The sequence below is a fragment of the Rosa chinensis genome, chromosome 5 (genome assembly GCF_002994745.2).
Source record: "Rosa chinensis cultivar Old Blush chromosome 5, RchiOBHm-V2, whole genome shotgun sequence".
Taxonomy (NCBI): Eukaryota; Viridiplantae; Streptophyta; class Magnoliopsida; order Rosales; family Rosaceae; genus Rosa; species Rosa chinensis.
The window spans coordinates 74375570-74392173 of NC_037092.1; the positions used below are offsets into that span (position 1 = coordinate 74375570).

The 16604-nt window shown below is 38.0% G+C and overlaps 4 protein-coding genes across 13 annotated transcripts; all 4 read right to left on the bottom strand.

Annotated features, from left to right (window-relative positions):
- Nucleotides 1-380: 380 nt before the first annotated feature.
- On the bottom strand, nt 381-1867 carry LOC112166562 (acyl-coenzyme A thioesterase 13). Its single transcript, XM_024303437.2, has 3 exons — nt 1600-1867; nt 1320-1460; nt 381-1027 (listed from the first exon to the last, which is right to left on the bottom strand). The coding sequence occupies exons 1-3, from the start codon at nt 1816-1818 to the stop codon at nt 881-883; spliced, it is 507 nt and encodes a 168-aa protein (XP_024159205.1). The 5' UTR covers nt 1819-1867; the 3' UTR covers nt 381-880.
- A 3064-nt stretch (nt 1868-4931) lies between these two features.
- On the bottom strand, nt 4932-6838 carry LOC112166973 (acyl-coenzyme A thioesterase 13). 3 transcript variants are annotated; one of them, XM_024303912.2, is made up of 3 exons: nt 6563-6838; nt 5843-5983; nt 4932-5524 (listed from the first exon to the last, which is right to left on the bottom strand). In XM_024303912.2, the coding sequence occupies exons 1-3, from the start codon at nt 6734-6736 to the stop codon at nt 5378-5380; spliced, it is 462 nt and encodes a 153-aa protein (XP_024159680.1). In that variant the 5' UTR covers nt 6737-6838; the 3' UTR covers nt 4932-5377. The 3 variants fall into 3 exon arrangements, 2 of the variants coding, with proteins under 2 accessions (XP_024159680.1, XP_024159679.1); XM_024303911.2 differs by having other exon boundaries at nt 6545-6838; XR_002923518.2 differs by having other exon boundaries at nt 5401-5524; nt 5661-5983; nt 6545-6838.
- Nucleotides 6839-9580: 2742 nt separating this feature from the next.
- LOC112201739 (acyl-coenzyme A thioesterase 13) lies at nt 9581-14630 on the bottom strand. Of its 8 annotated transcripts, none has more exons than XM_040519589.1 (4): nt 13351-14630; nt 13063-13203; nt 10382-10522; nt 9581-10031 (listed from the first exon to the last, which is right to left on the bottom strand). In XM_040519589.1, exons 1-4 carry the CDS (start codon nt 13576-13578, stop codon nt 9891-9893), a joined length of 651 nt encoding a protein of 216 aa, XP_040375523.1. In that variant the 5' UTR covers nt 13579-14630; the 3' UTR covers nt 9581-9890. The 8 variants fall into 8 exon arrangements, with proteins under 8 accessions (XP_040375523.1, XP_024198419.1, XP_024198418.1 ...); XM_024342649.2 differs by lacking the exon at nt 9581-10031 and adding an exon at nt 12575-12751 and having other exon boundaries at nt 10391-10522; nt 13369-14630; XM_024342648.2 differs by lacking the exon at nt 9581-10031 and adding an exon at nt 12575-12751 and having other exon boundaries at nt 10391-10522.
- Nucleotides 14631-14785: 155 nt separating this feature from the next.
- LOC112201741 (acyl-coenzyme A thioesterase 13) lies at nt 14786-16067 on the bottom strand. Its single transcript, XM_024342652.2, has 3 exons — nt 15827-16067; nt 15529-15669; nt 14786-15071 (listed from the first exon to the last, which is right to left on the bottom strand). The coding sequence occupies exons 1-3, from the start codon at nt 16016-16018 to the stop codon at nt 14928-14930; spliced, it is 477 nt and encodes a 158-aa protein (XP_024198420.1). The 5' UTR covers nt 16019-16067; the 3' UTR covers nt 14786-14927.
- Nucleotides 16068-16604: the final 537 nt, after the last annotated feature.

Genomic DNA, 16604 nt, shown 5'->3' on the forward strand with positions numbered 1-16604 from the left:
GAAAATTATAATAGAACTGATCTGTTAAACAAAAATCCGGAATTGTCATGAAGCCTGTGAAAATAGTACTGAATTTTCCGGTTTCTTGTGCTCAAGTCAAATTTTAATTCATAACAATTGAAGATCAGCTTTTGATAGTTCCATATAGCATTAAACAATATAACCATTATCCCAATCCCGCTTGTAATACAGATGGTGATCAAAGTGCGTGTGATAATCTCATGTATAAGAGATGTTTTTAATCGGCTAGCCAACACTTCAGCAGGAATTAATTTTGTAACATTATGATATGGGGTAAATGTAATTTCAGCATTTCTTCATGAGGATCCAAAATAACCTCTGCTACTACATACCTAGACACACCTAGTTCTGAATCCAACCACTCAAGATTAGTAAAAACATCATAGTACGTAACCAGAGGTTAAAGAGAGGTCTGTGTCTACAAGATGTAGCGAACCAGTTACAAGGAGCTGTATCAACCGATCACACTCCCAATTATACAGGCTATATTAAAAGAGTAGAGACATTTTTTTATCTCCTCAATAATTAATTTTGGTCCATGACAATCCAAAGCAAAATTAACATCAAATCTAATCCATCACAGAAACGTTGATGCCACAAAGGGCCAACTACAGTCTGCAGACAACAAACTCTCTCAGCATTACGTTGAAGCCGAAAGCAACATGGTCTTTGCTCTCTTTGTGGAATAGAAGCAGTCCTTGCTACTTAATGACACATCAAGGTCAGATGCTTGATCCTCATCATGTAACAGGCTGATGATAATTAATTACACACGTCTAACCTAATGGGATCCAACCCCAACTTCCATCATATAGAGTTCCTTCATACAACCGTCTGCCTGTGGAAAGGACTAGGAAGACTAGAGTTTGGGAACAACTTTTGAAAGAAACATTGAATGCCGACCTTCAGCAATGATCTCCCCAGTCGCTTTGTTTCTCAGGCACACAAGTATTCCAGTATAACGTCCTCTTTGTCCTAACCTCTTTGAGGTGATCTCTAACTCATCCTGCAATTTGACATCAACAAAAATTAGCCGTCATATGCTTCTTAATTTGGAAATCTGTTAGCACTCGAACGACCGGGAGATCATATGTACATAGCCCGAACTATCATATCCAAATGCAGACCATATACCAATTACCATCAAACACCAAACGACAAGTACAGAAACAAATTTCTGAAACCAGATGTGAAGTAACTTTTAGTTACATAATATGGAAACGAGGTTATATACAGAAACGATAACGACAGATTCAAAGGAATACATAACACTTGAGACGAAAGCTTCGGTTGCTTACATGGACCTTTGCAGTTGACAAATACGAGATGGAGATGTCTACTGAAACATTAGCAGGTTGACCCACAACATAAATTGGAGAGTGAGCTACTATATCAACAAGGTTTGCAATTGCACCATTAGCAAAATTTCCAGCTCTGTCCTGCAATCAACTTTCCCAAAATGAAATAAAAGCTAAACCCTTCCACCAGAACGTACAACCAAAATTGTATCGGGCACATAGTTGAACCAATATGCAAATGGCAAGCTTGAATTTTAGAGAGTGAGAGACAACTACTCACGGTAAGGCGGGGAGGGACCTTGAAAGAAGAGACGACGAGTCCGGGTTCGACTCGGTCCACTCGGATTCCCGTAGCAGCGAAATAATCGTAGAGGCTTGACTCGTCTGCGAGTCGCTGAGCTTCAATGTCGAGTCGAGACACGGCCTCCGTCGACTCTTGTTGGGTCGTCGGCAGCTGCTGCAGAGACGCGTTGACCCGCGTCTCCATATTCGGATCCATTTCTCCTCGTCAAGACTTTTACTGCAACTAGTCAACTAGTAAAGCAGGACGGAATCTGGGCCTTATGGCCCAAATTGTTGAGGCATTGGACCTGATAAGACCCTTTTTGTTTTTAGAAGAGCGAACTTCATTAATAAATTTGCTACCCTAAGTTTTAGTATAGTGCTAATTTGCTACCCTGAGTTTTATTTCTGTTAATTTATTTCCTTAAGGTGGTGTTTGTTACACGGGATTAGATTGGATTGGACATTCTTATCTAGTCCAATCCCAGTTATCCCATGTTTGGTAGCAAGGGGACTCTTATTAATGAGACTCCACAGTCCCAAAAACCACCCCGACACCGTCTACCACAAACCCACCAAAAACCATGGGATTGTGGAAGCCACTCTCACTCGATCTACTCTTCCCTTCCGTTCGTCATTCTCTCATCATTCTCAACCTGCAATTCAACGTCAACCCATCTATTACTTCATTCCCACACCCCTATGGCGGCGCCGTTACTAGCCACCCAACCAAACACAGCTCCCACGTAGACTGGGTGATGGAAAACCTCAAAAAGGATCCCGAAATTGAGCCCTCAGCAGTGCGATTCTCTCTCCACACCCACCAATCGGACCAGCTGAGGCTAGAGGCATGTCGGTGACCAGAAGACGGATCGAACCCAACAGGTGCACCTACCCGAGGTGGCCTGACGGCAGAGTTCTGATTAGGTCATCGTTCGGAGCTTTGCTGGTTTTGCAGGTTGGTGGTGTTGAAGCTTTGCTGGTGTTAAAGGTGTTGCAGGTTGGTTATATATTTAATCCTGATGGCACCAAACATGGGTCAAGGCACTCTATAACATAACCTGGCTTGAAGAGTGGAGGACTCTAAAACAAATTAAGCTGGGGGTAACACAATCCCCCCTAACAAACGCGACCTAAGTTTTTAAAATTAGCCGACTCTTGTTGGGTCATCGGCAGCTGCTGCAGAGGTTCTATGACCCACTTCTCTATATTCGGATCCATCTCTCTCCAAAAGAAATTAGTGATTCAATATATGGAAAAAATTATCCGCTTCAAAATTTTATATTAACATCTGGCTACGTTGAGAGTTTTTCATCCAATAGATCTCTTTTTTATTTTTTAGGGAAACGAAATCAAGTTCCATTAAATAACAATGTCACTGCGTTAAGCTAGAGAGTTTCAGGAAACCACTAATAGTATTTTAGTTTCAAGAAAAAATGACCCCGTTGTGCAAGAAGCTTGCAGACCGCCTCGCAGAAGTCGTCTCACCGCCGTTTCTGGTCTGGGGACCTCACGGTCGCCGCTACCGCTCGAAGTCTAGGTTCACCTCTCAAGATCACTCCGTAAACTATTGAGGCCTCGTGAAAGAGAGAGAAAAAAAAACATTAAGATTCCCGTCCTTTTAACTTCATATGAAATAGCTATATCCAATGAGAAATTTTATTCACACATCCCTAAATACTTAATACACACCTCTTACTTAATACACCACCCTTTTGATTTCATATTCTATCATTTTATTAAATACACCACTCAAACTACCTGAATTATCCTCAAATCTCAAAAGTCTATATGAAATCACTATATATAAATTAATATGAAAATCATCATGCCAATCTTTATCATAATCACAACATTCTATATATATCATAATGAATTTAAATGCGTTTAATTATCAAAATCATCATAATAATTTTAATTTTCTTTCAATTATTATCATAACACATGTACGATCTTAACAATTTTGTTATTCAAAATTGCTGGTAGTCAAGATTGTTGAAAATAATCAAGAACACATGATGAGGATCCCAACTAGGTTTATAACTACATTGTTGTTATTTTCTCTCCATTAGTTCTCATGAAACAACATATACAATCATAAGGATTTTGTAATGCAAAATTGCTAGTAGTCAAGCTTGTAGAAGAAGATTCCAATTAGGGTTTATATATATCATACTAGTTTTTATTTTCTTTCTATCTATTAATTACCATGAAACAATATGAACAATCATAAGAATTTTGTAATGCGTAATTTATAACAATATTAAAAGCTATTAAACATATTCCAAATATAGTTCCTTTTCTAATATGGATGTTTTTTTAGTCATTTCATATACCAATATAATCTGATTTTAAATGTAGAAAAATTTCAATGTGTATTAAATATTTAGGGACGTGTTAATAAAATTTCTCGTATACAATAGATCTCTTGTTGATTGCTCAACATTTGAATTTACTTAAAATATGACCCTAATTGAGAATTTTGGTCAAATTGATGCCTTTACAAAGTCCTTGCAACCAAGGCATTCAAAGAGTCAAATCAAGCACAAAATCTAATTAACTCAAGGCCTTCAAAGAAGTCAAATCAAGCGCAAAATCTAATCGACCCTCCCCTAGCCGATTGGCTGCAAGTTGGCACGCTCGTGTATAAATTGAACTGCAAATCACTCGACCGCCATATCTTGGCCAAAGAGGATTTTGAGACAGATACAACATGATAAATCAAAAGCAGCATTTGCTAAGAAAGAAAAAAACAAAAGCATATGAATCTTACAGCTTGCAAGGAAGTTCCTATATATAATGACATTAAAGTTTGATTTTTATTGGTCACCACTTGCTTAATTTACTTGCTTATGAGGTGGAATAACTAGTCCAATCAATCAGATCACAAATTAAATCACTATACGATATCCAGAATGTATTCTGTATTTGATTCTTCAGCTAAAAAAAAAAATGATTTTTTTATTTATGCCTTTATCTTGTATCATGTGGTTCGGGGTTTAAACGCCACCTCTCCCAATTCAAGATGCTTTTGTTATTTACATTATTATTTTTTTTTGAATAAATTGTTATTTACATTTATAAAAGAGGAGAGATTTTTTGCTTTGCTTGGACTAAAGAAAAGAGCCAAGATGCTTAAAATTTTATGCCTATAACGTCTCTCAAGTTTACAATTTATGCTTACTAGTGTACGATCCTCCACATGTCTCTCTATAACTTCATTGTAACATTCAGGAGAGATTTTCCATCCCTCTTCTAGTTGTTTCAACTTATTAAGCATTCTGTTCTTGTTTCGACTCTTGACTCTCTTGAGTAGGATCGATGGCTGAATATCTTACATTTGCTGTCCAAGAAATGCTCATTAACAAAAGAAATTAGTTACAAACTTACAATCTGAGTTTAAGACATCTCTGCCAAGACAGGGGAAGAACAATGCATCATCGGGAACAATTGTAGTGTTCACGAGCCTCCATGGTCACTGGTCAGTATGACAATCTTTCTAGCCTCATGGAGTATCAGAGAATTTGTAGCTCCATTAGTAAGTTGTGTACATGTCATTTAGTCTGACGTTTGTTACAGAGTGACCCGTTAGTGACTTCTATCTGTATCATTCATACATACGCCACTGATTGACATGGAAGGATCCACACCATACTCCCCAGAGTTTATAAGAATGCTCCCTCTGATTGCTTTTGCTAACATTATGATGGCATTGATGGGGGTAATTACTTGATCAGTTGATCTCAAAGAAGGTGATGTATATATTTGTAAAGAACTTAGAGTTTGTGAGTAGACCGTGGACGAAACATTGAATGACGGCCCTCAGCAATAATCTCCCCAGTCGCTTTGTTTCTCAGAAGCACTATTGCTCCATAATAAGCACCTCTTTGTCCTAACCTTTTTGAGGTGATCTCTAGCTCATCCTGCAATTTCATATCAGTAGATATCATGAGGTGTTGTAGATTTGTTTGGAAAACCCCGAGAAAACATTCGATATATCAGATGCTATATGCATGTAAATGAGCTAAAAAAAAAAAAAAATTAGTGAAATAAAAATACCAGGGGATGAAATATTTATTCTGGATTCAAAGTTTCAAACCAGATTCGAAGTGTTTTTGAGCCACACATTCAAGAAAGTTTGTTCACTTGATGAACATTGACATGGATGATGACTATGATCAATTCAAAGGCTGGCTGCTAAGAATCACCGCGTAAATGTCAAATAATTGAGAGTTGCTTACATCAAGCTTTGCAGTTGATATATAGGAGATCGATATGTCTACTGAAACATACATTGGGAGACCCTCAACATAAGTTACATAACCACCAACCATGTCAACAACATTTGCAATGGCACCTTTAGCCAAATTTCCAGCTCTATCCTGCCAAAAAAAAAAAACTCATGAACACTAAAGGATATTTTGTTTTTTGTTGGAACAAAACATTTTATTACCAAACTCTCAAAGGCAAATATACAACGGATATAAATACGGTAGAATATCATTGTGGTCCATTTACATACAAACATGAAAACTAATGGATATTAGACTCACATTTCTATTACAAAAAGAAAGAAAGAAAGAAAAAAGAAGAAAGAAGAAGACACCTTTTCAATGAATCTCTGTTTTAAGAGATTTTTGTATCAAAATTAAATAAATAATATCACAAATTGCAACTGAAGTCTGGTCTAGTGAGAAGACACCTAATAATAAGCTTCAATTAGGCATATGCTATATTCCAATTTCCATGCTCTGAAAATTTGTGATAGACTTAGAATGGTAAGTTACAAGCTAATTCATGGTGTTCCCTGAAGGACATTACTTTAAGAAGACTGCTTTTTCAAACAAAGAAAACCAGTTAAGGTCATGACTCTCTCTACAGCTGAAATTTTGACAAATTAAATTACAGATCAAAGTTAGCAAACCAGTTAAGTATCTACTCACGGTGAGGCGGGGAGGAACCTTGAGCGTACATACGACGAGTCCGGGTTCGACTCGGTCGACTCGGATGCTTCTGAGAGCGAAATCCTCGTACAAACTCGCGGTGCCTGGTCGCTGGGGTGGAACAACGATTCGTGACACGGCCTCTGACTCGTCCTGGCTCAGCTCCAGAAACTCCTTCACCTTCTTCTCCATCTAGCTAGCTAGCTCTATCTCTCAAAAATGTCACTCTCCTCAACAATTAACCGAGTAGTAATATGCTGAAGGACCACTACCAAGTACCAACAGAGACTACGGTAGCCATACTAGATTTTTGTGGTTGTGGGATGGACCAACACCAGTCATATAACTCTGACCGAATTTACACGTTTGTCCCTCCCCCGTCTAGGTAGTGTCTTTCCTTTTTTTTGTTTTGCATGTGTTCCGTACCGTCAACTTTGCTCCACCAAGTCAATAATGGCCCCAACCCTGTATTCAAGCAGTTAATTTGCATTCTTCTTCGGTAGATGATATTTCAGATTCAAATTATTAATGGAAGTCTTCCCAGTTGCTTTGGTTCGCAAAAGCACTACTGTTCCAGAATAACATGCATCTTCTTCTTTGTAAACTTTTCAAAATGATATCTGACACACTCTGCGATTCGACTTCGATCAATAGATATCAGATGCTTGTTATAATTTTCTTTGGAAATCCGTGATAAAATTAAACTGATACAAAAATCTTTTTTGTTGAAAATATAAATCTCACATAGAAAAATGAGAAATTTGTTTATGAGTTTATAAGGATTTGGGTCAACTTGAACAATTGCCGGTTGGTTTCGGACGTTAAACTCATCATGGTATGTTCAAAACTCCAGATGTTATCATTAAAAGGGAATAGATATATAAAAGAGACCCCAGAATCATTTTTTCAAAGTTTGAATGCATTAAGGGTCCTAGATCTTAGGGGTACTAGTATTTCAGTACTGCCTCCATCATTCAGTGTCCTAACCAACCTCCAAGCTTTGTATTTGGATTATTGCTGCAAGTCAAGAATTGACATATATATCCATACTAGGCCATCTGAAGATGAGATTATTAGTATGAGAGAATGTCGTATTAAGGAATTCCCGAAAGAAATAGGACATTTGACCAATTTAAGGATGTTAAAGTTCAGCAGTGGATTTGGTATTAAGAGAATTCCATCTCAAGTGATATCAAGGTTGAAAAGATTAGAAGAATTATACTTGCAATGTAAGTTTAGGGACTGGGGTAGTAAAGTTGATGGAGGACGCAGTTTGATTTCTTTTGGTAAGAATGCTGAGTTTCATGAGGTAACTGGCTTGTCACATTTAAATTTTTTGGAGGTTTCCCTATCTGATGCACAGTGCTTGCTCAAAATGTTGAGTTTGATCTAAACTGGGTATGGTTTGATATATGTATCAACAAGTCAGCTGGATGGCCCATACCATCCAGTTCGGAACATGACTTTCCACATCCTCGTTCAAGAGCATTGAGTCTTAACACTCCCATCAATACCATACCAGATTGGTTTAATAATGTTGTGACAAAGAAAGCCGAGAAACTAGACTCTGTAGAGTGCAGAGGCTTAAATAACATTCTTGACAAATATGATCATGGGAGATTACATGCATTGAAATATCTCGCATTATATGGGAGCCATGAGAACATGAAAGAGCTGATGAACACCACAACAAGGGTTTCAAATAGACCTGTGTTTGAGAACTTGGAATAGTTGATTTTGAAAAGGGCGGATTGCCTGGAGGAGTTATGTGTTGGTGAATTACAACTTGGGTGACTCTGCAATCTTAAGTTATTGGTAGTGTCATATTGTCATAAAATTGCGAATGCACTTTTACCCCTAAAGTTAGTTTCAAAACTACAAAAACTGGAAACACTGATTTGCCACCATATGAATAGAATGGAATGTGTTTGAATTTGTAGGGCTGGAGCCATAACAAGTTATCTTGACAAATTTGAGAAAGATGAAGCTGATTGTTCTAGGGGCACTAATAAGCATATGGAAAGATCCTGCTCCACATGCAATCTTCCATAATCTTAAAAGTTTGGAAGTTTATGAATGCACAAAACTGAGAAGTCTCTTCTCATTGGATGTAGCGCAATGTCTTTTCCAATTGGAAGACCTTTCGGTTGAGAGCTGTAGTAGCTTGGATAGAGTTATTGAAGCAAGCGAGGCAACAGCGAATAAGAAGATTGTTCTTCCAGAACTGAAGGACCTACTTTTGAAAGATCTTCCAGAGCTCACAAGATTCTGTGGTAGTACTACTGGAAGTGTTACTATTGTTATTCAGTGCCCTTCATTGGAACACTTGTACTTGAAGGAGTGCCCTCAATTCTCAACCTCTGCTTGGGATTTCCACAGCAAGAAAGAAGTCCAAGTCAATGATGGACAACACTTTAATAAGCGGTAGTGAACAGGAACATATGTAATCGTCTCAAAACCTCATTTGCTTTTCTTTACTAAACGGCCTTGGCCATCCATGTTAAGATGGATGATGGCTGGACTCCTTTTAATATCTATGTGAGAGTTCTAGGAATGATATAAAGGGAGAGGAAAATGATCTGAATTGTACTTGATCTTATTGAATTGCTACAAGACAGAGTGGAAGAGAAGTTGAAAACAGGGGTCCTCGTGATTTGTGATCCATTATATATTTACATATTTTAGGATAGGGCTTGTTTTTGGTGTGCCCTATGGACATTGTCACTTTAGAGTGTAGAACTTACTACCTTCAGCCTTAATGCTAGATTGGAAAGCTGAATTGACTTGATCAATATTGGTTTTCTAGAAGTTCTGGTATTCTGCTTGTATTGAGTTGTTTAGGTTTGGTCTGAGGACTTCTCGTCCTCTGTTGTACTTTGACCCTTCTCTAATAAATCTGTTTCCCCTAAAAAGGAAAAGCAAAAATGGACTTCTTGGTTGCATATATTGTATCAAGTACTTGATCGATAATTTCTTGTGAAACATAGGGTCCAGTACTTTGTAACATAGAGACTTAATTCCAGTACTCACCAAAGAAAAAGAAGAACAAACACTTTATTAAACTTAACGTCAAGCAAGTACTGAATAAAGGTCTAATTTCTCATCAAGATTGAACATGTTTTATTTGTCAAAAGACTCAAAACCAGGTAATTTATCAATTTTACATTTGCAACTTACATGTATGAAAAACTCCAATCAATGGCATGTTACATATATTTGAAGAGGATTGTACTATCCAGTCGGATTGTATTGTGCTGAATACTATCACAGATTGGGTTTTGTATGAGTAAATAAATTGTATTGTTATGAGAAGTCAAACTGGATTACCAACCTATATAATAAGGCCTCAGAGTTTAGCAGCAGGACGAAACATTGAATGTCGACCTTCAGCAACAACCTCTCCAGTTGCTTTGTTTCTCAGAATCACTATTGCTCCAGAATATCCTCCTCTTCGTCCTAACCTTTGAGAGGTGATCTCTAACTCATCCTGCAATTTGACATAGAACAGAAAAGGATGTTATTTTTCTTCAGAAATATCTGATTGGAATGTCTCTGTTATAGACAGAATTATCCAAATGGAAATCACATACCAAACAAGCATGACAAGAAAGGTAATTCCCATCAATAAAAACACAAAATAATAGCTATGGTGCAAAAAAACAAAGTCTTCAAGATTAACAACTAAATGTGGCAAATACCAAAGGAAACATTCACAATCAATTGAAAACCAGATTAAAAGTGATTTTTAGACACATCTACAAGAAAGACTGTTAGACGTGTATCACCAATTCAGTGGCTGCTATGGATCACTGTATATGTCAAAGAAGGGTTGCTTACATCAAGCTTTGCCTTTGACATGTAGGAGACAGATATGTCTACGGAAACATTCATAGGGAGACCGTGAATATATGCTACAGAAGCACCAACTACATCAACAAGGTTTGCAATTGCACCTTGGGCCAAATTTCCAGCTCTATCCTGCAAACAAAGAAATGAAGCTCAATTGTAATGATCTCTCAAACATGGAATATAAAGCCTTCTAGGTGGAGAATATAGTAGTACCAGGCACTAGGTTAAACTAATCTGATATCTCAGCTAAGCTACATGAATGCACTAGTGAGCTTTCTTTAAGTTGTCATGGACTCTTCACTGTGGTCTTCGACTCTTTGTCTCCCCCCCCCCCCCCCCCAAAAAAAAAAAACCCGAAATTTTCATATATTCAGCACAAATCTTTAAGCTTTACATAATTTCAAAATCCAATTGAAAAGTTTATGCTGTATCATGTATTGAAGAAACTCTATAGTTTAACAAACAATCCTTGCCCCGAAATGAAAAGTAGCCATTTCTCCTAATAACCTGAGATAGGCAAATTCCCAATGAACAAGCAACCATTTACAATGAGGATCTCAGATAAACAAACTAAAGGGTAGAATCAGATATAACTTCATGGTAAAAATACAACTACATATATCATAACAGCACTCATCGCTACGGTGCTACCCGCCATAAACCAGAGAGCAGTAGTATTGGTAGCATGCACACAAGTGACACAACAGTACAATACCCATAAAAACGTTAAATTGCACCATCCTATCCGCAAAACATAACACCAAGAGCTACATTTCATGAAATCAGAAATAAGAACGCGAACAACGAGGTCAGGATTTAAGGTTTAAAGCTAATCTGCTACAAGTGCTGAACAGCTAATTCCATCAAAGTCTGAGAATGTTGATAGAATTAGACGCTCCAGCAAAACACCATTGAATTTAACAAATGGTCATATGCTACAGCTGAAAGTACTTGAATTTGAGGCTAAAGAGTTCTCAGAAATCAAAACTACTATTGAAGAAAAATGGAGGGAGGGATTTAAGATATGAATACTACTCACAGTGAGGCGGGGAGGGACCTTAAGAGTACAGACGACGAATCCGGGTAGGGCTCGGTCGACTCGGATGCCTCTAAGAGAGAACATATCGTATATGCTCGACTCGCCGGGTCGCTGAGCGGGTACGACGATTCGCGACACGGCCTCTGACTCGTCCTGGCTCAGCTCCAGAGACTCTTTCGCCTTCTTTTTCATATTCACGTCCTCGTCTTCTCCTCCAATCGGAGCCATCTCAAGACTCGCTTTCCATAACTACCAACTAACTACCTAGGGCCTACACTTCCAATGCCATTGGCTGTTTCTATACCCCTTTCTTTCTTCTTCTTTCTTTGCCGGGGGTACCCCCAATTTTGACCCAAGTTCACACTTTTGTCTCTCTAGCTTTTTTTTTTTTGTTTAACATCCGTCATCATCTTTGGTCTAAACAAGGTCGGCCTTGTTTGTGAGTGAAAAACATGAGTTTGAACAAGTTATGATGTTGATTTGGAGTGTTTCTATACTAGATTAGATTGGTCGGAACTTTCCTTTTGGTCCGTGTTACATCATATTGAACTTGATTGTTCTGTATTGTCTTCAGTTTTGTCCAACGTTTTAGGCCTAGTTTGAAGAGTATCAAAACCAAAGCAGGAGGGTGTAATTAACGGTTTGAACTGATGGTGATAACGGAATGAAACAGCAAGGACGAAAAGCAAGTCATGTCAAAAACACACTTTGAAGTGGATTTATGTTGCATTAATCAGAAAAGAAAGATTGGCTTCAACTTATTAGGTTAGTTAAAACAGATGCAGAACTTTCAATAATGCAAACATGAATTGTTGCCAAGAAAAAAAAGTACTGCATTAATTTTCATGATCTTGAGCTGAAAGATCAGGTAACACCACAAGATTGCACTGCTTGAAGTTTGATCTATATCTTAGACTTCAAAAAAGCTTTTATACAAAGTCCTGATACAACTTTAATAGTAATCCACAGTGACCCTAACTACAGATATCGCATACCATATAAGTTGGTACTCCAGTTCGACTGTATATAGGTTGGTTAATATTGGAGATCTGAACTGGAGTAATCTACCATATCACATCAAACAACCCGATAGTAGTAATCTATATAATATCACATATATGCAGTTGAACTGGAGTACCAACCTAATGCTCTTTCATATATGTGACAAGGTCTCAAAGTTTCGGAGCAGTGTGTAAACGAAACATGGAATGTCGACCTTCAGCAATGATGCTCCCAGTTGCTTTGTTTCTCAGGAGCACCATTATTCCAGTGTAACCTCCTTTTTGTCCTAATCTTTTCGAGGTGATCTCTACCTCATCCTGTAATTTGACATCAAGAGATATCAGATGTTTTAGTTTAGCATATCTGATCAATTTGGAATGATACAGATCATATGCCTCGCCTGTTCAGACACAAAACTAATGATAGCCACATAGCATAACAGAACTCTTAACATTAAGAGAGATCAGATGCGACGACATGCAAGGGAATGAGCCAAGCGTACCAACCAAAATCAGAAAATGATGAAAATATGATTTAGGGTACATGTAGGACGTTTGAACATCTACATGTATGACCAAACCATTCAGAGGAGTGCTATGGACCATGGTGTTAAGGAAAGGTTGCTTACATCAAGCTTTGCCGTGGACATGTACGAGATGGATATATCTACCGAGACATTCCTAATGAGACCACCAGTATAAGTCACATATGATCCAACTACATCAACAAGATTTGCAATTGCCCCATTGGCCAAATTTCCAGCTCTATCCTGCAAACAAAAGAAACACAGTTCAACATTTCAGATATCAGATTCATCTTTTCTCTATCAGGAAAAAAAAAAAATTAGTTTTCGATGGATATACTATTGTGTTGTATTCAAGTATCAAACATAAAGGATTGACATATGACTACTCACAGTGAGACGGGGAGGGACCTTGAAAGTACAGACGATGAGTCCAGGTTCGACTCGGTCAACTCGGATACCTCTAAGAGCAAAATTCTCATAGAAGGTCGACTCGCCAGGTCTCTGAACTGGAATGACGATTCGCATCAATGCCTCTGACTCGTCCAGGCTCAGCTGCATAAACTCATTCGCCTTCTTTTCCAGACTGGCTTTCTGGTCTTCTCCTCCATTAGGCTCCATCTCTCAAAAATGACACTCCATCCAAACGTGGCTATTTAAATACTGGAATACTAGATTGTTTATCTTTTGTTCCACTACAGATGAATAAAGAATGACTCGATTCTTCAGTCAAAGTAAACACTGTTGAACGAATCAACAAATTTGTATCTCTAATGTTCTCTTTCCGTTTTCGCTTGAGCTCATTTCCACCAACTTTTTGGTGTAATAATATTTTTCTCTATAAATGAGGTTTCCAATCCACGTTACTTTTCTTAAGATTAGCAAAAGAAATCAAAGTAGAACATCAATTTACGAAATAGGGTTCTCCCGGTGAATCACCGTGTACTTACACAAATAGAACCAGGCGGGGTAGATGAGAAAATGAGTGTGAAACTGTTCAGCCTATAGTGGGAGTGTATAACAGTATACGTTATTGAAGCTATACAGACAAAGCAGAAAGAAAGATAGCTTCCTATTATCCAACGAATGAAAGAATGGTTAGAACTCCTTCATGTATAGATTGCGACCTGAGGCTCGTAAACAGCTGATATCATCATATATGCACAGCCACAAGAAATAAAACAACAAGCAAATCATTCTTCACTCTAGCAACGATAACTCGGATTAACAATTATAGAGAAATCTTCAGCATAATCTGATCCAAACTCGATTGTGTAGTATATCATCACAAGCTTGTCCGTAATTTCCAGTATCTTAGCAGAACGGTCAGGGCCAACCACAAGCTTGTACTGCTTGGAGTTTTCCATCACTTCAAGGCAGCCTTTATACAGAGCCTTGATACAACTTTATTAGTAATCTGTAAGGTTCCTAACAACTAAGATACTCCACCACTGATGCTCAAAATGATACACAGCCCTGTAATTAAATTCACATAATAGAGATCGAAAGATCCTGGAAATGGAGTCAAACTTGAAGTTTACAAATGCACTGCAGATTGACTTTGTAAAATTATATGGGGTAATGATTATAAACCATGTTTTAAATAAAATAAAAAAACCAGTTTTTGTTGGACGAACTCCCACATGGAATTAATATAAATCCTTACGTGACTCCTTAACTACTATATTAAGTTTGAGACTGAGACCAAGAGAATCACCCAATAAAGGTGAGGAAATTAGCAATGAAGATTGGGGAGAACTTAGGAGGCAGGCAATATACAATGTTGGGGCAAGAAAGTAGAACAGATATACACCGTTTTACTAAAGACTTTTATTGCCAAAGATTCTGAAACTTTATTTCATCAAAGAAAAGAAAAATACTACAATGAGATGAGATTCAACCTATTCATCCAAGAGTTCCCTCTAGATATAGTTTATAACTTTATATTTACAAGTCAAAGTGAAAAGGACTTAGAGTTTGCTAGGATGTCTACCGAACAAGGAATGCCGACCTTCAGCAATAACCTCCCCAGTTGCTTTATTTCTCATAAGCACTAATGTTCCAGAATAACCTCCTTTTTTTCCCAACACCTTTGAGCTGATCTCTAAATCATCCTGCAATTCGGCATCAAGAGATAAACACACATTATAGACAGAAACATCATGTTCCAAATCACATACCACAGATCACGACAACCAACAAGTTATGAAGGTAAAATCATACAACCACAACTACAAACACAAACTCAGCCAAATTTTGAAACTAGCCTTACTTCCCATCCTAAATGAATAGAAACAGTCCCAGAATACTGTAGAGGATCAATCATCATTCTAGTACACAAATTGTGCAAATAAAAGTGTGAAAGCAACCATTTCTAACAAATCAAAACCAGAGGCAAAATCAGTTACAAATTAGCCAAGTAGATTCAATAAAAGTCGAAACAGTCTCAGCAGCATTGTTGATTCATATTCAAGAAGTCTATCACATCCTACACATGCATGTATGACCAATCCAAACCCACATAAACTTCAGATAGAAATGGGTATATTCTGATTCTAAAGCTCTGCTTACATTAAGCTTGGCAGTGGACATAACAGAAATGGACATGTCCACTGAAACACTCATAGGTAAACCCTCAACGTGAACTACAGCATAACCAACTTCATCGACAAGATTTGCAATTGCTCCATTTGCCAACTTCCCACTTCTATCCTGCAAACAAAACAAACCAAAGTTCCAAAATTGCACACATTCAGCCAACAATTTCAGCGATTTCGAGTTAAAGAACCAATTTTGATGCTCTCAGTACAAAAATTCAATCAAATATCAATAAATTAATGGAAGAGATTAGGGGCTTTGGATGACTTACGGTGAGGCGGGGAGGGACCTTGAAGGTACAGACGACGAGACCGGGTTCGACTCGGTCGACTCGGATGCCTTTGAGAGCGAAATCCTCGTAGAAGCTCAACCCGGAGCCGACTGAGTGAGATGGAACGGGGAGTCGAGACACACACCGTGACTCTTCCTCGCTCAGCTCCAGACGCTTCTTTGCCTTCTCCATATTTGCCGATTCACTTCCACGTCACGTGCTGTTAAGGAACTGGCTCAAGCTGATAAAAAAAACTCTATAGTGTAGGCGTTAACATGGAAAGTTTTGACCAGAACAAGAAAAGGGAAAAATAAAAAATAAAAATGCAGTCAATGTCTGACATTTGGTCCACTCATAATGTAGTTTTTTTAAGTTTGAAAAACATCACAATGGGACTCGAGATTTTGACCTCGACTCAACATTAATCCCTAAAATAGCGTCTGCTAGGTGGCATTTTTTTAAAGAGTATTTTCGTCTTTCTCATGTTCCTCTTCTCCAAAGTTTATTAGTTTTTGTTCTCCATCTCTGGCTGATCTGCTAGCTTTTTGGTGTTGTTCAGTACAAGATCGATGTGGCGTGACCTCGCTAGCACCACAGGAAAATTTTGGATGAAGTGTTGTTGCTTCGCTCGGGCCTGGCTCTTTCTGTCCTCCTTTAGTTGGAGATTTTTGGCTTTTTCAGACCTTACAAGTTTCATTTCGTGAACCTCTTTGGGTTTTAGTCTTCATTTAAGTACTATGAGTCCAAATCCTCTGTTTTCTCTGGACATAAACCTGAC